The sequence below is a fragment of the Cavia porcellus genome, unplaced genomic scaffold, assembly GCF_034190915.1.
Source record: "Cavia porcellus strain 051 isolate PalLab524CR breed Dunkin Hartley unplaced genomic scaffold, mCavPor4.1 scaffold_25, whole genome shotgun sequence".
Lineage (NCBI taxonomy): Eukaryota > Metazoa > Chordata > Mammalia > Rodentia > Caviidae > Cavia > Cavia porcellus.
In genome coordinates this window covers 13,896,088-13,918,149 of record NW_026947508.1, presented here as the reverse complement: position 1 = coordinate 13,918,149, position 22,062 = coordinate 13,896,088, and the positions used below count along the sequence as shown (strand labels likewise).

General features: G+C 52.7%; 1 protein-coding gene across 4 annotated transcripts in view; it reads left to right on the top strand.

Moving 5' to 3' along the window:
* Capzb (capping actin protein of muscle Z-line subunit beta) overlaps window positions 1-21,786 on the top strand; it is a 127,819-nt gene extending 106,033 nt beyond the window's left edge. For 3 of the 4 annotated variants that reach the window (XM_005004332.4, XM_023565731.2, XM_063235626.1), the window contains exons 5-10: window positions 5,846-5,987; window positions 6,445-6,561; window positions 16,444-16,509; window positions 17,167-17,243; window positions 18,405-18,517; window positions 20,979-21,786. In XM_005004332.4, coding sequence (XP_005004389.2) covers window positions 5,846-5,987; window positions 6,445-6,561; window positions 16,444-16,509; window positions 17,167-17,243; window positions 18,405-18,507 — 505 coding nt within the window. In that variant the 3' untranslated portion in view covers window positions 18,508-18,517; window positions 20,979-21,786. The remainder of the gene's footprint in view (window positions 1-5,845; window positions 5,988-6,444; window positions 6,562-16,443; window positions 16,510-17,166; window positions 17,244-18,404; window positions 18,518-20,978) is intronic. The other variant, XM_023565732.2, reaches the window with a different exon arrangement.
* Window positions 21,787-22,062: the final 276 nt, after the last annotated feature.

The following is a 22,062-nucleotide window of genomic DNA, read 5'->3' as shown; positions in this document are numbered from 1 at the left end:
AGGCCACCAGGCCCTTGGGGAGCGGTCAGAACTGGGAGAGATCCTGTGGCCACATTTTAACTGATGGAAAAAATGGTCTTTGGCACCATATTAGTGCCGTATTAATACTCTTCGTCGTCTTGGCTTTAGTTAATAAAAAACCAGTCGTAGAAAAAATCGCATCCAGCATCCCTAGGGCTCCCTGTCTCGAGTCCCATACTAGTCTGGGTTTATGGATCCGTGTTGGCATCACAGATGCCTCATTCTGGAGGCTCAGATCTGCCAGAGCTTCCTGGCCCAAGCCCAGTCCCATGACAGTGGCGCAGCCAGGTAACAGCTGGAAGGACACATCTGAGTGAAGCCCAGAACCTCAGCGTTTGTTTCTTGGCCAGTGCTGGAAAGCACCCTCCCGGCAGCCTTCTGTGGAAGGCTGTAACATGTGACTCACTACCCGTTGGGAGCCTTTTATTCCACCTGGAATGCAGCCAGTCCCGGGAGGCAGGCTGAAGAAAGGGGTGTAGGCAGCCTCCAAGGCCATCTCCCCATTACGTTGCAGCCTGGTGTCAGCCAGGCCCAGGTAGCCAGTAAGTCATAGTTACAACTCGGGACCCCAAAACCAGTTTCCATCCAAGGTCTCCATACACACCTCAGCTGCTAGCACTCCATAAAAGCTTTTGGGGCCAAAATATTTTCTTTTTACTTTTGTGAAGTAGGTCATTTTGAATGTGAAGTTCTATGTTTCCTCTTTTCTTGTCTGTCCCCCAGAGGTCCTGTGGTTGAAGAGTTACAGGCATAGACTCAGTGCACAGCTTTGCCATTATTCTAGGGGAGAGGGACGTTCAGGGAGAAGCAGGCTGAAACTCAGTAGAGGAGGGTTAGTGGCGCTGGCTTTGAGCTGATCCAAGTTCAGGGATGTTTTGGTAGAGAATAAACTCAACCACATGCTTACCTGTAATGGCTTAGGCTGGTAAGTAGCAGCTCCGTCTGAGCATCTTGCCCTCTGCTCCTTGCTCGTCCAGTGCAGAGGCATCCTTAGACATACAATTTGGGGTTAGAGCTCCAGCCCCAAGTGACTGCATTGCCTTACTCCCAGCTGTCTGAATCCTCTTCAGGTCCTTTTGCCTTAGCAAATGTTCATCTTTGCTACAAGCCACTAGTACTGTTTGTTGACAGTTGACAGTTTGCAAACAGCAGGGGTAATTCTGGGCTTTTGATCTGGGTCACTGTCCTTCCACCCACTGTCTGAGACCCCACCACTTTGTGTTCAACCCTTGTCCAAAGTGACGTCTGCAGTCTCTTGAGATTGCCATCCTGCTGGTGGGGCATCTTGATTTGAAAGATAGTTTTACAGGGTACTTTAATCTGAACTGCAGGCTCTCCTTCACTTGTAGGTTTGTGTGAAGAAGTCTGCTATGAATCTGATGAGCTTTCCTTTATAGATGATTTTCTCTATAGGTTTCTTTTCTCTTAATAGCTTTTAATACTCTGTTCTTGTTCCTGGAATCTTGACTGTTACATGCCTTGGTGTAGGGGGGTCTTGATTTTGAGCAGGGTGTTTACTACCTTGACCTTTGTGTGTAGCATTCAGCCCTGGGCTGTCCAGCTTCCCACTCTGGTAGGAGACACAAAGCCCATGCTTTCATCCTCAGGCCTCCAGTTTAACATACGGTCTCTGCACCTCTCCCTTGACCAGAGACCCTGCTGCTGCAACTCTGGGCTTCCTCTCTTGAGCCCAGTCAGCTGTGGCACTCGGTCCCAGACCCATTCTCGCTTCGTGGCGAGCTGGCAATGTTGAAATGACCGAGCACAAGCAGAACTCAAGGCAGGGTGGCTTTCACTCCCCTGTAGCCTGCTCTCCACTCTTGGCCATTTGATCATTTACCTTGCCTTGCAGGGCCCAAGAGCGGGTCTCGGCAATGGCAGAGCCACCTTATTGAAATAGCATGTTAGCATTTAAACAACATTAATACTATTGGACTCATTACATACACAAAGGCAGGTTAAAGTGCTTCCATGTGTGTGCTGTTAGTTCTGGCGGGTGACTTCTCAGATGGCTTCATGTGGTTTCAGACAACGTTTTAGCACATTCTTAAAATACCCACAAAAGCCTTTATGTAAAAACTCATAAATGTGAACCACATAAAAATAATTTTTTTCCCTTGTTTCATGTCATTATGATCAAAGTACAGTAGGTAAGAATAAATTTTCAAAATCTTGTTGAGGTCCCTCTTTAATTAATGCTTCACGCACAGAGTAAAACCATAAACCATGTAACGGGGGCCGGAGGTGTCTGTGCCCCCTGCAGTCACCGCTCACCTGACTGCAGGGAGCCCACCTGACAGCACTCACCCGGAAGGCTGGTGCTTCTGGGCAATTCTAAACCATCCTTTCTAATCACTCAGTCCTGATCCTTTGTCTGGGAACATCACGTTGAGACTTGTGGCCGCCCAAGTCCCGGAGGTCCCGCTTGGCGTGTGGAATGCAAGTCCTTTCTTGAATTGTTGTGGTGTCTGGGCCATGCCAGAGGAGGCCGCGTCCCAGCACGCCTGCCACACCTCGGGAGGGAACACTCCAATTCCTTCAGAGAAGACACATTCAAAGTGAGGCCAGCAGCACCGCCTCTAATTCCACTGCCATCCTGTCTTTATTAAAAGTTAAATCAACTGTAAATAGGATCCTGCCCGATGAAATACTACCCCAGCTATTGGAAACAGTTATGGAGATCATGTAGCTCCATGGAAAAGTGATAATCGTTAGTGCCAGGTGAAAAACAGCTGAACTCAACATGGTACCTATTGTTGTGCTCATGTTTACATATAAAGATTAGGCATCTGGAGAAGGACTGGAAAGGACTTCGGAAAAAATCAGATTTATGGGATACACTGATTTATAGTGTCATGGGCTAGATTTTAAATTTTGTTTTATAATGTTTTGCCTTGTTTTATGTTTTTTGTTTTTTTTAGTTTTAAGAAAAAGAATAACCCACAAGAAGGTCATAATTGGGCTTTCATTTACACCTTCTTCCTCTCCAAAATTTTGAAACTTTAGACCTGGTCTGCGTGGCCCACGAGGGTAGCTGAGGTTGGCAGAGAGAAGCTGCCCAGGGCAGGAGCCAGGCCACGGGGTGGGGTGGGGCAGGGCACTGGGATGGAAACAGCCAGTTCCACCGTATAAAACATTATTGCCGATGTTCTGTTTTTCTAGAATAACATGAAGGTATAGGACCAAGGGGCTCAGTCTTAGGCCCCCTGGAACTTTTGAACTGGTCACTGGATGGTGTTAATGAGGACTGTCAAGCCACCAGGATTCTTCTGGTCCCTTGCAGGGCAGCCTGACCTCCCTTTTCCCCAGTTCTCCAGCACACAGGAGAACAGCACGGCTGCAGCTGGTGGACATGCAGAAATACCCCTGGGCTTCCGGCCTTCATTCCAGGATGGCCAGAAAGCATTATCAGCCCAGCTTTTTTTGCCAGCACAAGAACCATCATCAGCAGGAAGGGTATGAGAACGTTTGCTGTGGGTTACTGTTCCCTCCAGCTTCCTAAGTGAACACATGGCCAAAAGGATTCATGAGCCCATTGCCAGGGACTTAGCTCAGCGGTGTAAGCACCTGCCTGGCAAGCACAAGGTTGTGAGTTTGATCCCGGTACCACAAAAAAAAAAAAAACCTCATGAGCCCATGCTGCATCCTGTCTGAAAACCATAAAACCTGGCCTCTAGCACAGCTGTGATTTAGAGGTGATCAGTTCATCTCCACATGTCCCAGGGTAATTCAAGAATGATCCAGTGTGTGTTCATTTGCCATTGGGCTGGTCCACGCTAGGATTGCTCTACAGAGGGAGGCTAGGACCTTGCATTTTAAATCAGAACACATCTTAACTCCCCTGGGAGTTAAGAACACATCTTCCCCTGGGAGGGGAAGTTTGGAAAGAATTTGGGTTTAGAAACATTCTTTCCACCTCACATACCTGAAGGTGCAGGATTGACCAGTGCCCTGGGATTCACCCGGTGTGGCCCAAGTGCTGGGCCCCAAAGGTATGTTGCCTATTCCTGCATGCTTTTCTTCAGGTGGGCCTGCACTGTGGCACCTGTCCAGAGCCAGGCCCCACGCTGTGACAGCGTGTCACTCTGCTGCCGGCCCCTCGACACTTGCTGCAGATGCTCACTGAGTGGCTCCTGTGCTGCCCCTGCCTGTGGGAGGCAGGCTGAGTCCACTTCCATGGCTGAGTCATGGTGCGAGTGTGGGATAGAGAAATGGGGATAGGGTGTCCTGCAGCAGAGGGCTGCGGCAAGGGTAGCCAACCTAAGCACAGGTACCCTTGGGACTGTGAGGTCTGCACTGAGGTTTTTTTTGGTTTTGGTTTTGGTTTTTTTGTTCATTTGTTTGAAATAGTTTGAGTAAAACTGCAAACAGAGTACAGTTGACCCTAAGTATCTGCTTGGGGTTGGTTCCAGGGCCTTGTGTGAACCAAGGTCCTGAGGTGCTCAAGGTCCTTACGTAAAATGCCATCGTAATTGCACATGACCTGCACACGTCCCTTGTGTACTTTATCATCTCCAGGGTACTTAAAATATCTGACACGGTGCAACTGCTGTGTAGATGGTTTTATTATTAAGGAATAGTACAGGAAAAAAGTCTGTACTTGTTCAGGACAGATGTAGGCTTCTTCCCTAACACTTTCAGCCCAAAGGTGGTTAAGTCCAAGGATGTGAAACCTGTAGGTACAGAGGAACAATTATACAAAGAATTCTTATCCACCTGTCACGTTAAATACTAACATTTACCCTGTGTGTGTGTTTTACTATATAACAGCTCTATTGGGATATAATCCACAGGTGCTTGTTAATTTTTAGTACTTAATACAAAAACAACAGTAATCATCTCTCAAGTAGCATCTTTATTTTGCTTGTGTCTCTACGCTGTTGGATGAAATAGGCATTGTGTGTGTGGTCCAGGTTCTCACGGCTGGTCCCTGGTCACTGCTGATCAGTCGGGTCGGAGAGCATGTGGGCCGCTCAGGCCGGCCCATGAGGCAGAGAGCCATGTACACACTGCAGCACTCCTGCCCGCTCCCACGCTGCCCCTGCTACACTCTTCACAGCCTCTGGACTATCAGATAAAGAAGGCCCTGGCCCAAAAGATTGAATTTCTCCAGAGTTGTGGTCAACTGTTGACAGTTTGAGATTCTGCATCAGCTCGTTCCGTTCTTGGGATTTCTACCCATAGCGGCCTGTGTCTATCACACCTGTCACCTCAAGTCTCTTGGATCTGCGAACCCAGCCTGATTTCCTATCCCCTGGCCTTTTCTTTCCCTCCTCCATTTGATCATAATAAGAAATTTTTCCGTATTGACTTAGATCTGAAGAGAAGCTATGTCCCGCACTTAGCCCATTGTTTCTGGCTAGGATTTTATAGCAAATGACTGAAAGACTGATGGGTCCTGGTCCTTCTGGGATGGAGGGTGGGTGTGGGTTTTTTTCTCTATTCAAATAGGAGTCGCAAAAGGTAGAGATACTAACTAGAGTCATTTATGATTGCTCCAGTAGCAGTGGCTTTCAGTCATTGTCTACTACGTGTCACACACTGTGCCAGATCCGCAGAGAAGTTGGTAAACTTGCCAGAAACAAATGCTCAAACTCAAATTTATATCATGACCCCTAAGCCCACATTCTTTCTATACCCTTAAAAGTGCTGCATCTCAGTCCCACCAGGAAGGGGTTTGGGACATAAAGATTTGACCCAGAACCATTGCAGGCAGGGTCCTTAATCCCAGACAGATATCTGAGTATGTCGTTGCCAGGTGACAGCCTGAGAGCTGGTGTAAGATCTCTTACATCTAACGGGCACATGGGCCGGTCTCTTGTAGGTATTTTGAAGGCGGCGTCTCATCTGTCTACCTCTGGGATCTGGATCATGGGTTTGCTGGAGTGATCCTCATAAAGAAGGCTGGAGATGGATCAAAGAAGATCAAAGGCTGCTGGGATTCCATCCACGTGGTAGAAGTGCAGGTACCACCGCCCCACCAGCTGGTGGCCTGGGCCTCCCACTGCAGGTGCTAAGCCCCCCAGTGAGCCCAGTCCCCAGCAAAGTTTCTGCTGTGATACAAAGACCCCTGCTGATTCCTCCAAATCCATTTGGAGAAATACAGGGCTGTACTAGTCCATAATAACAAAGATCCCAAAAGAACTTAATACACAACATTGCAGATTTTGCCCCTTTAAAAACCAATTGAGGGGGGAAAAAAAACAGCAACAAGCTGTATTATGCACATGTAAATTACTTGTGCTGGAAACATACACAATAAAAAAGTCACCCCAAAAACCCCATTTGGGACTTTTACGAGAGGTAGTGTCGTGGTGCTGCCTCAGGAAGGGACATGTTAGAATGGCCCGAATTGAAGACACTTCCAGGGCCTCCTTAGCTCAGATTGTTCCTCAGGTTCTGATCTCTGCCTCATCCCCCCAGGAGAAGTCCAGTGGTCGCACTGCCCATTACAAGTTGACCTCCACAGTGATGCTCTGGCTGCAAACCAACAAATCCGGCTCAGGCACCATGAACCTTGGAGGCAGCCTCACCAGACAGGTACAGTTCATGTTCCCAGCCACCTGCCGGTGTCCAGAGGGGCCAGCCTCAAAGCTGAGCCTCATCAGAGTGCCCACTCAGGGTGATCGTGTGAGCCAGCAATCAATCAGTCTGCCACCCGAGGCGGCTTTGCGTTTCAGACAGTGCCTTCTGAACCGCACACAGTTGCGCACACCTGAGATTTCCCAGCTGGCTCCCTGCTGTGGCAGGACACGATGGCTGCAAGCTTGGCCATGGTTTCTTCTCACTCATCAGGGCTGGCCACCGCCCTCCACTGCAGGCTCGAGCAGTGCTCTAGGGAGCAGTGCAGCACTGTTTGCCCTCCTGTAGCCAAGACCACCATCAGGCCAAGGCAGCTCACTCCTCCGTGAGCCACTCGAGTGCAGCTCAGGACCAGCCTCGGCTCATGAGAGAGCTTTCCAGAAATGCATCTTACGATACCGGCCCTACCCAGACCAGTCCACTCAGGATCTACATTTTAATGGAAGTTTCCCAGTAATTCTGTGTGTACATTAAAACTGAAGAAGTGCTCTTTACCCCTTTTTGTCACCCTGAGTGTCAGTCCCTAGTATGCAGACTCCTAATGTCCCTTCCCAGCTACATCTAACGTGAACTTGGAATTTACACTCAAGGACACTGCTCCTGCACTCGGCTTCACTCAGTGTCTTCATCAGACACTACTAGAAGCATCTACACCGGCTTAAGACCCTTGATAACCCCATCCAGAGGGAGGGAAGCTCATGTTTTAAGGCCTTGACCCCTCTTGAGACCTCTTACACACTCCTCCTTGAAGAGGCCTTCACCTTCTCACAGGAAGCTTTGGGTAAAGGGAGAAGAGAAAGCACAGACCACCCGGTGTACAAAGGCAGCCCAGTTTGACTCTGAAGAAACAGCACTGTACCATCTGGAGGAAGCCCACTCCTGTGGCACCCTGTCCCATTCTAGAATGTCTAGCTTTTGAGTATGAGCATTAATGTCAGAGGATTTTTTTCTTAATAAAATAATTACACTTTGGGCTGACAGTGTTACTGTGGCAGAGCTCTTGCCCAAAATGTGTAGGACCCTAGATGTGATCCCCAGCACCACACACACACCAAACAGATAATCATACTTTTAACAGCTCTTGATGATCAGTTAGTAACTCTTAAATGAATTTATATTCTGTTAGCTGCATATACGTGCATTTGAAAAATAATAGTTCCATGTGGCTGTCAGCCAGCACACCTGGGGTGTGTGTGGGAATCTTAGACTCACATGCAGAACCCTGACCACCCCTGCTGTGTCTCAGCCAGAAGCCAGAGGAAGCACAGGGTCCACTTGTCTGGCCTCTGGACCAGGCTGTCCCCGCTTCACCCAGAACCAAGTCCTGGTACCGCAGGGCACAGCCCATCCTGCTGCCTGGAAACGGCCCCTCCCCTTCTAAGGACTTTGAGAGGGTCAGCTGCACCCCTAGACACCCAGCCTCTCCTTTGCCTGTCTCGCCACTCCCTGACACCTGGGGATTAGGTAGAAAACCCCAAATCTATATGGAGACTACTTCCTGCATCACTTAGCCGTTCCCCACTGTTCATAATTCTACCCAGTATTCAGTGACCTGGACAAATGTTTAATCCTCACCCTTCCTGATAGTTTAAATCAGAGCTGGCAGCCATGGCCAGCGTGTGGTTCCGGCTTGCCTTGAACAGTGACTCTTGCCAAGCCAAACGCAGGCCTGCCGAGTGGCTGTCCTCAGCACACCTTGGCCTTGTTTGCATTGCCTTTGGCTCTTGGGTCTTTAATGAGGAAACTCATGCTTCTGTCATCATTCTTATGGTCAATCCCATAATTCACCTGAGGTGCATTAAAAGTGGGGCTTGCTTCCAATGTAAGTAACTATAAAGAGGAAGAGGGAACGGTGAGCTAGACAAATCTAAGTTAATGATGCGCAGCTTCTGAGCAAACAGGGGAAATGAGGACTGAGGGGTTTAGCTATGACTCCCAGATGAGCCCTGGAAAAATGTCTGGGGTTGCCTTGGATGGGAGACAGGGGTTCCTGGAACGATGGGCTAGCGAGCCGTGCACAGTGAGTGTGCATGGCGGTGCCAGCTGTGTCCTTTAATTCAGTTGTATGCAGGAGTGAGTTATCCCACCCAACAGGTGAGGAAACTGAGGTACAGCTGGTAAACAGTTTGTTTGTGATGACTTGACCAGTAAGAGGCAGAGCTGGGATTTGAACCTAGATCTGCCTGACTGGAGAAAAGAAGTGCCACTTTCTGCTGTACCACACTTGTTTGGTCTAAAACTGTCCTCGGTGCCTGCCATTCAGTAGTTGCTAAATAAATGTTTTCAAATGAGAATTAGCTCCTGCTAGGCAGAGCCCCACCTTACGGGCACCACGTGAACCACTAGGTGTACCTCCATCTCTGGAGGGAACAAAGAGGTGGGTTTTTATGTGGTCCAGTGATGTGACCTGGTTCACATTTCTAGAAGCTGGCTAACAGGAGGGGCGTTAGACCTGCCCAGGAGGTGATAAGGCCTGGCCCTGGAAATATCCCAGAGATCCAAGGGTCTCCACGAGGGGAGACCAGCAAAGAAATGAGCACCAGCTCCAGACAGGAAGAAGCAAAAGCAGGAGGCTGGAGGAGCAGCCGCAGCAGGGGAGGGTTTGCAGCAGAGCCGCAGGGCTGCGTGGACCCCAGGATGTGAGCGGGACTCGGATGGATGTCTTCCTCACCCTGCTCTGCACAGTCCTTGCAGCAGCAGGCGGGGTTTTCCTGTGGACACTCCCCCGCCTTACTGGCACGCTCACACACTCTTTGCCCAGCTATCAGGAGCCCTCCCCAGCAAGCCAAGCAGTATCCCTGTTCTCCCAGCGTCGTGTCCCCTGCCCCAGCAGCAGCCTGGCCTTTGCACAGCGCCAGACACTTCCTCGTTTTCTGACTTTCTAGGCCCCACCTGCAGAAGTGTCCAGAAAGACTTGCTGCTGCGCCTCTCCAGGGTCCCTTCCCAGGGCATGCCAGGCTTGCCCATGTCCTGACCTTTCTTTGATGGCTTTGGGAAGCACCAGCGAATGAGCTGGAGCGCTGCTCTCGGTGGTCCGTGTCACGGTGATGAATGGCTGCAGCTGTGTTTCCCAGCTGGTTGGGACACACCCGGGTAGGAGCTCCCAAGGCCCCTGCCATCCCCTCACTGTGGCCTTTTGTTACCCCACGTTAACCCATGTTTCCCCATGTGTCTCTGGAGTGGGGATTAGAAAACAAAGTGAAATGTTGGGCAGATCCCTGCCAGTGTGGGGCTTCGTGGAGGCTCATTCTGGCCACATGGGACCCTTCTAAGAGGAAGCAGGGAGGGGGGCAAAGGTGCCCCTTGGCTCACTGCCTCAGAGCCCCAGTGAGAAGGCTGGGGGCAAGTGAAGGGGGTTGTGCGCCAAGTACCAGCGTGTTGAAAAGGAAGCTGTGCCGGGGTCCCGTCCTGTGTGACAGCAGGCGTGGGAAAGGCAGGCCATAAATCTCCAGAAAGAGATCCAACGTCTCCCATCCGGGGAAGAGCCCTGCAGATGTTCGTTTGATTTTTTTTTTTTTTTTTTTTTTCCAGATTCTAAATATTTAGACATGAAGGTGGAATGTTTTTTCGAGTGGGGAGATCTGGCCGGTCATTTGCAGACAGAGCCGTCTTCCCATGCAGCCACAGCTCCTCAATGAGTCTTCAGGCCGGAAAGCCCCAGCCGCTGCCCTTGTCATGGGTCATGGCAGTAGAGGTCTCCTGACTTGGGCTCAGCAGTTCATTCCACCAGCAGTATATTTTCTTTAGAGGGCGAAGCCGTGCCCTGCCCTTCCAGATGCAGGGAAGAGAGGGCGGGCTGGCGAGCTCAGGGCAGGTCTGTCAGTGCCTGCAGCTGCCGCAGCTCCTCTCATTCCATGAGGTCGCCGGGGTGGCCACGCTCGAGCAGCACACCTCCTAATAGCGGTTTGTTGGGCATTTGTCAGATGACCCGGAGCAGAATGAGCCAGTGTGTGACTGAGGAGGAAAGCCAAGCGTTAGGCTGTCTGTCTGCCACCATCCCTGGCTACAGAAGACAGGACAGGAGCAGAAGGGCCAGAGATGCTAGGTCGGAGACACAGGAGGCCGGATGGACCCTGCTCGGAATTTCTGAGCTCTGCATTGTGGTTTATCCTTGGCTTTTCTGGAAAGAGCATAGAGGAAACTTAGCCAACAGAGAGGTCTTGTGGAAGAAAACAGCTTTCAGAATCATTCAGACCTTGTTTCTGGTCTTAGCCCAGTAGCTTCCCGGCTATGTGACCCGGACAAACCACCTCACTTCTCTAAGACTCTGAAGTTTTTCACCGTAGAGTGGATGATGTCTGTTTTGAAAGCTCCTACCGTTTCAGCACATGGCTTATACTCATAAAGATGGCTGTCACTGCTCTACCGCTGCCCTTCTAGAATGTACAGGGTTTTAGACCACACGTTTTTCTGCACTGTGCAACCCTAGCCTGCCTTGGCTTGGCAGCAGGTTAGGTCCTGGCCTCCAACCCAGCCTCGTGCCCACAGCACAACTTGACAGGCAGCAGGACTCCGCAAGCCGGAGGGGCCCGGGAATGGAGCTCTGTTGTGCAAGCCGGAAGAGCGGCCCTTTCGCCGGGCACCACTCTGGGCATTTTATGTACATTAATTCCTTTAGTGTGGGGCAGAACAAGGAAGTCAAGTCCTAGACAGGCCGAGGCCTCCAGCACAGGGGCCCTGGGCCCTGAGCCAGAAGCGGCCACAGGGCTGTTGAGTGGCACTACCTTGTGCCAAGCCCTCCCTCCAGCTGTGTGCCAGTGCAGGAGGCCATGTGCCAGTGCAAGAGACAGTCTCCCCTTCTGAGCACAATGGCCACCCATTTCTAAGAGCTTTCCAGTGCCTCCCCCAGCTCAGGCCATGCAGGGGAAGAGGAGAGAGTCTTGTTGGGGACAGGCGGCAGGCTGGGCTCTGACTCCAGACTTCAGTTGGAACTACCTTGTGGAACATCTGTGCGGCCACAGCACATAAAAGTGTTTTCCTTCTGGCAACCACTTTTATAAGGATGTAATAATATATGTATTACAAAAATAGTTCTATTTCTGGTGGGTCAGCACTGCCAGCAAGCTGAGCCCAGCCAGGTGTGGAGGGGAGTCCACGGGGGGCACACACGGGGCTGTGGAAAAATGTTGGTGTGTGCCGGGATCTGCATCCCCCCCAGACCCTACTGGGCCTTATATTGGGTCTCAGGTGCCCTGCCCTGACCGTGGGACCCCCGGTGCTCCTGGGGAGTCCGTCTGCTCCCCCACCTCCCCTCGGGTGTCCAGTGGCCTCAGCCTTTCTGCTTGTTGGAAGGTGGCTTGGGATCCTGAAGAACAAAGATAGGAAGCAGCGGACCGAATCGCTGGCTTTACTTACCCTCATAAGGAGCCCTTTGCCCACTGTGCCGGCCTCGCCTTCTGCTGCTGGTGCTCACTTGAACTGGACCCTTGGTGAACTCAGCCCTCGTCCTTCCCGGGGTCAAGGGGAGAGCGGGAATCTGCCCTCTCTGTGAGCTGGGGAGGAAGGAGAGAGACTGGAAGGGTATAATTCACTTGGATTAGATGCCCCCTGCCCGCAGAGCAGCTCTGAGCAGCCCTGAGTTGAGTCTGGGCCTAGTAACCATTTCCATGTGAAGAGAGAAAGCACACAGTCACTGTAGATCGGCATCCAAAAATTCCTTTTAAACATGGGTAGATGGAAGCGCCTCCTCCCTCCCTGCTGTGCCCCCGAACTCCTGTTCAAGATACACACCAACCAGTTGTCTTGACAGCAGACTTTTGCTAGGAGAAAATGACCATCCAGCAAGCAGTTCTTCTGGGGGAAGCTAAATTAGTAATAATGACACGGAGCAGGGTGGCTGTCCTTGTCATGTGCACGGGCAGTCTCTGCGGTTTTGAGTGGACCCCGTGCAGTCGCAGATTGAGCCTCCCCATCAGCCCCTCCTGAGAGTGCTCAGGGCAGTCCAGGGCTCACGATGGGGCAGAGGAGCACAGCATCTTAGCTTTCCCTCTCCCTCTGACCAGCCCTCAGCCAGCTAGCCCTGCCACGACCAGATGTATTGTTTTTTTGAGACAGGATTTTGCTGTGTAGTCTAGGCTAGCCTCGAACTCGTCCTCCTGCCTCAGTCTCCTAGGGCCACAACCAGATGTGTTTGTTTTGCAGAGTTTGCATTGCATAACTTTGGAAGGGCTCTTCGAGGCCATAGTTTTCAGGCTGGCATTCTAAGCTATATCTCTGTATTACATTTTACCCACAGCCACCCCGTGCTTCTCACACCCCTCAGTGATTGAGAGCTTACTACTCCATAAGCAGATGCTTGTTAAGGACAGATCGGTAACACATTGTGGCCCCAGCTCTTGCCATCCATGTGTTCTCCCTTCTCTGTCCACCTTCTTAGCAATCTGTAGTGACAAAGATGGGTCTCTTCGCTCCTCAGCGCCCTGCAGGCTGGAGTCTCCTCCCACGCACCCAGACTTGGATGTCCCCATTTCTTTCTTCTGCATTCTTATGGTCAGGATGTGCAAACCTTTTAGGTGGAAAAAAAACTCTGCCTTGTCTATGGCACTTTTAAAATCCAGTGTTCTAGGGGCTGGGGATTTAGCTTAGCGGCATAAGCACCTGCCTTGCAAGCAGGCGGTCGTGAGTTCGATCCCCGGTACCGATAAAAACGAAAAAGACAAAAAAAAAAAAAAAAAAATCCAGTGTTCTAGCTCAGCATGTGGTACACACCTGCAGTCCTAGCACCCGGGAGGCAGAGGCAGGAGGATTGCAAAAGTTAAAGGCCAGCCTGGGCTACATAGCAAGACCTTGTCTAAGAAAAGGGAGAGAATGAGAAAGGAAGGAAGGAAGGAAGGAAGGAAGGAAAAAAGGAAAAGGAGGAGGGGGAAAAATTCAGTGTCTTAAAGCCGCCTTGGCCAGGGATTTAGCTCAGTGGTGCAGCACCTGCCTGTCAAGGCTGAGGTCCCGAGTTCGAGTTCCAGGACCCAAAAAAGATAAATAAATAAGATTCAGCCTTGCTGGTGTGTGTAGAGCAGAGCAGAACAACCGCCATTGCCTTATGACACAAGTCACAGACCCATAACTGCTGGTCTTTTGTTTTGTGATGGGGTAGACACATCACCTTAGCCTGAGACCCCTCGTGGTTTCCAGTGTATACTCTGAAGTCCCATGAAAGCTTTGTAGTGGCCACAGCCATTTTGGGCTTTGGTTTGGCTTTGGTTTGCTTTTCTGTTTCAGTAATGAGGATTGAATCCTGAGACGCTGTACGACTGGCTACACCCTCAGACCTTGTTACATTTTATGACATGGTCCCTAGGTTGCCACAGCTGACCTCAAACTTGGCTATCCTTCTGCCTCAGCCTCCTGAGCAGCTGGGATTACAGGTGTGCATCACCAAACCTGACCGCTTCTAGAAAGGGGTGAAGCCACCTAAAACTCACAAATCTTTTCTTTGTAGCAGCTGTTTGTAAGTCAGCTGTACCCATTTTGTACCTAGTAAGGTTGATGTTTGAACTGTATTTTCTGGTTCGCACACTGAAGTAGAAAGAGCAAAGGGTTGAGATCTGTAGCACTATGTGGTTGCATCTGGAAAGCTCAGGTCTGGGCAGACAGGTTGGCCTGGAGCAGGTAGGGACATCTGCTGGGTGCCTCGGAGGCCGCCTGGGAACACAGGCCCAGCGCCTGAGGGCAGAAGCGCTGTCTGAGCTGGCTGTCACCTGCCCTGTCTCAGCCCTGGCTGCAGGTGTTGAAAGGATGCTGTTCTCTGTTCCTCCAGCCTAGCTTCCCTTCAGAGTAGGATGTGAGACCTTGTGCTTGGTAAGCGCGTGCTGGCGTCTGTGATCTCTGAACAACAGCTGGTTTCTAATGACTACCAAAAATGATGTCTGCACCTGCCGTCCCAGCTACTAGGAAGCTGAGACTAGAAAATCACAGGTGCAAGCCCAGCCTGGGCATTTAGTGGCATGGTGAGACCTTGTCTCAGCTGTCAGAAGGGCTGGGTGTGTAGCTCAGTGCCGAGGTGCCTGCTGTTTAATTCTTCTTACTGCAGTGGGGAGAGGTTGCTGTCTGGGAGCACGCTGCTCTAGTGTCCATACACCTCCAAGGTGTGCCATCATTGTCAAGGTCGGATTGTCCAACCCCAGAAGCCTGATCATTTAAAGTGACTGTGGGCCGGGGGTGGGGGTGGTGCAAGCCTGTCACCTCACACTTAGTTACAGGAATGGAGGCAGGAGGGTCACCGCGAGCTCAGGGCCAGCCAAGCATGATGCGTTCAAGGCCACCCTGAACTGCACAGTGAGACCCTGTGCAGTCAGCAAAGTGACTCAGTCTCCCTAACCTCTGCCAGCCCGCTGGGTTCTCTTCTCCTCCTTCCCTGTCTGGAAACCCTTCCCGGATAAAGACGAGTAGAGGCAGTGGAAGCCCAGAGCCTCTGACCCCAGAGTGCCACCCACCTGTGCTGGCCCTCCTCCTGGTACTGAAGCTCGAGACCCACCCTTGCTTTTCTCCTCCCTCCTGAGCTCATCGTGAGCTCTGGCCTCTGGCCATTCTGACACTGATTTTCTCTCCCTATTTCTTTTTTTCTTTGTCTTTTTCCTTTTTGTTTTTCTTTTTTTGTTGTTGTTGTTTGATGTTTTTGTTGTTGTTGTTGTTGTTGTTCTTGTTTTTGAGAGAGGGTCTCACAGTGCAGTTTAGGCTGGCTTTGAACTCGCTATGTAGCCCGGGCTGGCCTTGAACTCACAGCTTACACCACACCTGGCTCTCCCCATTTCTTATTACAGATTCCATATTTTTATTTCAACAAGAAACCTTTATATCAGTCTAGTGATGCTGAGTGTTATATAGTCAGTGTCCTGCCGGGTACCCGCCAGATCTCACCCTCAGAAAGCTGCAGTCGCCTGGGCGTGAGAGCACGTGCCCATACTCCCTGCGCTCTGGGAGGCTGATGCGGAAGTATGGCGAGTTGCCCCACCTGGGCAACTTAGTATGACCCCGTCTCAAAATGTAAAAACCCTAACCCTAAGGCTCTGGTTTCATTTCCCTCACAACCAAGCAAAAGGCTTAACCTTGTCAGAGAAGTAATGGGAAAAAATACGGGCAATCCACTGCCCGTGACCAGGTGCTCAGGTCAGGCACGGCCTGGCAGTTCCTTCTCCACCTGCTTTCCTTTTCGGACTCAGCGTGCTGATTGTGGGTCTGGAGCTGACTGCGTGGCTTAGGAGGAAGGTCCCGCAGATTGGCCGCTGGCTCCCCACTTCTCCTGCCCCGGTGCCCACTCTGCAGGTTGGGGAGGCCATGGGCTCTAAAGGAAGAGCAGGTTTGACCCAGGATCTGCCATGGCTGCCTGTGTTACAGCCGCCGCCTCCTGCCCTCAGAGACTTCTGTCACCCAGTGCTGTTGGTCCCTCCTAGCAAGGTCTTCAGCCTACAGCATGCCACATGTGACAGTGTCACTGCCTGGGAGGCCTCCACTGCGACCCCAGCCCATCTGGGCAGGTAGCCAGGCCTGTACCTGCTAGCAGTGGTGCCGAGGCAGAGCAGGCAGGCGAGTCCTCTCCAGTTAGCCCTGATGAGCCAGAGTGGCCTTTATGCTGTCCTGCTGTGGCCGGGAGTCGGGGTGGGTTCTGCTACTCCTGTGGCCGCAGTAGAAAACTCCCCTGGCTCTCAGCTTCTGTTGGCTGGGTGGTCCATAGTCTGACATTTCATTTTGTGCTGGGAAAGTGGCCTTGTGTCACCTGCATCTGGCCCTACAGAGCCCCCCACTGGCACAGCGCTGGGCTCTGTAAACCTTGGAGGTGAGCAGGCTTCATTCTCCGGGAGCAGCTGCTTCCTCTCACATGGAGCATTGCTTTTGTGTGTTTTGCAGATGGAAAAAGATGAAACTGTTAGTGACTGCTCCCCACACATAGCCAACATCGGGCGCCTGGTAGAGGTGAGTGGCTCCTGGGCCCCAGGGCTGTGGTGGCCCAAGATGCAGGCTGCCGGTGCCGGCCTGTTCAGTGCTGCCTGCCTCGGCCTCTGAGCCTTCTGATTTGGTCACACTCAAGGCTCCACTCCGGCCTGGCCTGCCCTCCCCTCCGTGAGCTCCCAGAGGGCTGTGCTCAGCCCTTGGCTCTCAGAAGTGCTAAGTCCTGTCTCCCCAGTCTACTGAGTGTGAACAGAGACCTGGGCTCGGGAAGGAAGCAGATCCCTGGAACAGGGTGGCCTTGGAGCAGCTTCAGTGGAGGCTGCCTCAGCCTCTCCTGTCACCACATTGTTTGGAAGAGGGGAAGTGCTCTCCGGTTTCACAGGATTGTTCACAGAATGGGTGGCCAGGCCGAGGGGTGGAGATGTGGTTTAGACTAGCTCCCAATAATGGTCAGAGTTGGCCGCCAGTCCCTAGGTGTTGGCTTCCTCCGTGCCTAAGAACGGGAAAGGCTCAGAGCACAAGTGAGAGGGGGAGGCTTGGCAGCTAGGGGCTCCTCCCCAGCGGTGTGGCAGCTGCGTGTCTCCCCCATGTGGTCACAGAAAAGACTTCAGGGTGAGCAAGGACATAGGGGTGGGCCCTTCCTCACTGTTCCCATCCGGGCTGACCTCCCTCCCTTCCCAGGACATGGAAAATAAAATCAGAAGTACGCTGAATGAGATCTACTTTGGAAAGACAAAGGACATCGTCAATGGGCTGAGGTAATGTACCAGAAGTCAGGAGCTTTGCAGGCAGAGCCAGGGTTCAGCTCCTGGCTCTGCCAGTGAATAACCACGTGGCCTTGGGCCCCAGTCTTTCCTCATTCATAAAATGTGGCCAAAGTGCCCCCTTGGGACTGACGGGAGCTGCCTGCTGTGGCGTACACTCCGGAGCTCCTGGTTCCTGCGTCGTTCACCTTTTCACCTTCTCAGCCTTTGGTGCCCTCATCCTGGAGTCTGCTACTCTGGCTTCTCGGGCCTGTATAGAGAATCTGCCCAGCTCCCATGGTGCTGGCACATGTGGGGCCCCACCATCCCCAGGACACCAGAGAATGCCCGATGCTAGGGCCCGGCCACTGCTGACCAGCCCAGGCTGTCAGCAGTACAGCATGGCCTGCAGACAGCTCCTCCAGCCTGCCCCCTGCAGCAGAGTGTGGGCAGCTCTGTGTCTTACAGCTGTGGACAATGTCCCGAGCTGTCCCTCCCATCCACCTCGGGCCCTGGGTTCTGCAGTGTCAGCTGAGCAGAAAGCCAAGGGTCTCTGAGGCTTTGGGGTCTGCAGGGTCTCAGCAGGAGGTAGCTAAGGAGTGAGCACTGGTCTTGGAGTCCAGAGGTCTGGATCTCCTCTAAGCTGTCACCTGAACTTTCGAAGAGACCTTGCATGTACTCCTCTATGCACCTTGTCTGGACGGGCACAGGGTGCAAGGTGTAAGGTTAGGTGGACTGGTGACACCTGTGAAGGATTCTTTGGCCCGAGTCCTCCATCAGTCCGCGGGCTCTGCTGTGCCATTGGTGGCCAGCCCTAGAGCCCATTCCATGCCCAGATCTCTTGACTAGGCCAGAGGAGAGGAGCAGGCAGTCTTAAAGTTGCCCCAGTCTGCCCTGGCCTTTGTATTTGTCCAGGAGACAGATAGGAATCACCTTCTGTACAGTTTTTTAAAGAGGAAGAGTCCTCTGTGGTCCTCTGGGGTAACGGTATGAACCCGACCTGGCACCACTGCCAACCCTGACCTGGACCAGAGAGGCCCTTTGCAGCCTCAGAGCTGCGGTTGCCACAGTGCCCCTCCCCCTCCTGTGTTCCTGCCTGTCCCCAGCCCCCCGCCCCGTGTTCTCACCACTATTGCTCTCTTCCTCTGGCTTCACCCTCTCTGAACACTCTCTTAGATCTCTTGACGCTATCCCAGACAACCACAAGTTTAAGCAGTTGCAGAGGGAGCTCTCTCAAGTGCTGACCCAGCGCCAGGTCTACATCCAGCCTGATAACTAAGCTGGCCCAGGTACCCTGCCCAAGAGGCCTGAGACGCCACTAAACAGGACTCACCAACCCGCCGAGACCCGCAGGTCCGGTGGCTGCTGCGCGGCCGTTTAAACCACCACTAACCCCGTATCCGCTCCTGGCTGGTGAGCAGCCTCAGCCCCACCTAATGCAGATGTGTGACACGTGTGTGGTGTGTTGCTTCGCACTCTGGGCAGAGGCCAGGCATGGGGAAGACGAGTGGTTTGGGCTTCTGCTCCTGAAGAAGCCCGGCTCTGGGGACTAACATTGCCTCCCAGCAGTGGCCGCCAGTGTGTACCTGTCACTGCCTGTGGCGCAGGGCTGGGCCCTGCCCTCTGCCCTTGCCTTTGCCTAGCTGTTCCTCAGGGCAGCCTCTCTGGGTCCGGGAGACGCACAGCCAGCTCTCCCATCTTCAGCAGGGGTCCCAGCTGCCCAGGAAGCCCAGCCCCAGTGCATCAGGGACCAGCTGCCCTGGGCTCAGTGTGAGGCTGGGGTCCCCCCAGCCCGCCATTGCACCTCCAGACTGCCTGCTCGGGAGCCACCAGGCCCCAGCGTGGCCGCCACCCTCATGAGCTACAGCGAGCTTTCTTCTTCGGCCAGCTCTGCTCAGGGAAAGGAAAACAGTTGTGCTTGTTGTCGATGGCCGGGAACCACAGCTTGAGCTTTGGACAAGTGCAGATGCACCGAGGCAGTCAGCCTGTGTGGGAGGCATAAAACAAGGCCTTTGGAAACCTGGCAGGTCCACCGAACCCAGAAGAGGCTCCAGGAACTGCCCGTGGGCTGGGGCTGGGGCTGGGGCTGGGGCTGGGGCTGGGGCCGGGCGTGTCTGACCAGGCAGAGCTGTGCTCCTGAGGCCCTGTGGCTCCCGCCGCAGCCTGGAGAGTGTGTGTGGCCCCGAGTCCAGGGCGGCTGTCAGCTCAAATGCAGAGCAAGGCTCAGGCTTCCCATCTGGTGGGAAAACCCCTTCTCAGGCGCATGCTGGAGGCATCCTGCTGTAGGATCCCTAGTGGGCGGTGGGGGCCTGCCTGCTAGGACACCTGCAGCATACCTGGGCCGCTGACTCGCTGTGTGTGACTGAGTAGGACTTTGCTGAGCTCTGCCCGTGAGTGGGACTTCTGCTCCTCAGGCCTGCAGCTGTCTTGAGTCTGGCCTTGGATGTGCCAAGGCCAGAGGGTCTCTAGCCTGACCCTGACTGGAGCAGTCACCTTTTAGAGTGCAATTGGCCAGACACAGCTCAGAGCCAGAGTTCTCTAGGATTCAGTCACCAGATCCTGCTTCCCAAAAGAGCTGGCCTTGTGAGGCTGGGTGCCCCTGTACTGCTGCTCAGACACTGTGTGCCTCGGGGCTGATACCCTGACTTTGCCTTTGTCACTTTGGGGCCAGATACACAGAGATGTGCGTTTCGGCAGCATTGACCTTACATAATGGTGGCATTTCTGTGGGACTTTCTCCATTGTATACAGATTGTTTCAAAGTTTTGTCTGCACCTCTTACTCTTCTATGATTTTTCTAGGATCCAATTTGTTTGTTTGTTTATTCGTTGTCTTTTGCGACAAGGTGTCACTATACACTTCAGGCTGGCCTTGAGCTCACTTTGGAGCCCAGGCAGGCCTCAAACTCAGGTCAGTCCTCCTACCTCAGCCTAATGAGTGCCGGGATTACAGGCATGTGCCACCACACCCAGGAGCCAGACTTTTAAACTGGGATGCCATTGTGTCTTCCAAGCCTACTTTCTTATAACACACAGACACACACACACACACACACACACCCGTTCTGCAGAGTTGGGGGTTTGTTCTCTGATACTCCCATCCCATTGACTTTCTGAACTTTTTGAGTGCTCTGAGCAGCCTGCCCTCCCTCTGCACGGATCCTTGGGGGATTACCAGGGGCATCTGTTTATTGAAAGGCATTTCCAGGATTGGACAGCAGGGGGTGCAGGCACTGGTCTCATTCCTGTGCTGCCTTCGCAAGTTCCTGAGTCTGGGCCAAGTTTACAGCCAGGACTGCCTCACAGCAGAAGCCTGGAAGCACTTGCCCTTCCTGTGTGCATTGGCAGTGACCCCCAGTACTCAGACATGCAGAGGCACTGCTCCTTACCTGTTGGCGGGTGGGGCCCTGCTGCACCCTTGGAGAAGCCAGCCTCCTCTGCCTTTGGCTCAGGTCCCCAGCTGGAAGCTTGGGGCAGCTGGTCTTCAGCCCAGGGTTGTGACTGCATTGTGTTCAGAAGCCCAGAGGCCACCTTTTGGTCCTGAGGCTCAGAGCCCTAAGTGCTGGTTGCTAGACCCAGGTCGCTCACAGCCTGGGGCCGAGCTGACTTGCATGAGGGGGCTGTGCTCCCTGGGAGCCCAGCGGGGTGCCGAGGTCGCAGGTCTGGTGCAGGCCCAGAGCCTTGGCCCGGCCCCAGTGTGGCGGTGCCTCCTGTTCCATGCACTCAGAATTCCACCTTTCCTCCCTCACAGGTCTGTGCAGACTTTCGCAGACAAATCAAAACAAGAAGCGCTCAAGAACGACCTGGTGGAGGCTTTGAAGAGAAAGCAGCAATGTTAAACCTCCGCTTCGCGCTAACCGGCCACGCCATGCCCTCGTTAGGTTCCTTTCTTAGACAACTCATTTTCTGCTCCCTGCCCCTCGCCCCTCCCCTCCCCGACAGGTCACATAACAACTTGCATCATCGACCTACGCACAGCCATCTCTCCCTGAGAATAAAGCCCAGTAACCGCCCTGTCCGGCTCCGAGGCCTGCTTCCCACCACGTTTTGCTATCGAAACTCTGGAAACCGTGTGTTTTTGTTCGCCTGGGCCCCGTCTCCCCCTCCATTTATAGGCATAAAGTACACTGTCAGCCGCCCTCCTTCCCACCTTTTTGTTACATTGGTGTAAAAAATGTAAAACAAAAAAATTTTATGAAATACTGTGGTGTGTGAAAGATAGAAGAAAAACTGATTCCATGTGTGTTTGGGAGTTGCTTGGGGTTGGGGGTCGGGGTCGGGATGGGCAGCTCTGGAGGAAGGAGAGCCGGCCCTCAGCGACGTCCTGTCCTGCACAGACCAGAGCCGCCCGCAGCCCACGGGGAGGGGCGGCGTCCTGCTCTTCTGGCCAGGTGCTTTTCTGTCAATTTTTATGGAATGCGAAAGGAGTTTTTTGTTTTATTTTGTTTTTTTGTAAAGCTTAAACAAAAAAAAATAAATCTACATCTTATACTTGAGCCTCCATACTTAAAAAAAAAATGAAAAAAAAAAACAAAAAAATAAAAAGAAACTGGGACGCAGCGCTGGCCTCGTGTTCTCTCTGAAAGGGCTCTCTCTCCTGGAGTGCATGGCTCCAGCCCGACGAGACTGGGGGGACTTCAGTGGGGAGCTGGGGCAGGGGGGAGGGAGGGTAGGCAGGACACAGGAACACCTCCCTTGTCCATCCCTGCAGGACCATCCGTGCAATAGCACCTGGTGTGCATCAGGAGGAAGGAAGGTCCCTGTCCCTCCTTGCCCTCTGTCCTCAGTGGGTTTTTTTAAAAATTTCCCCAGGGCTGCACTGTCCCCACAAGTAC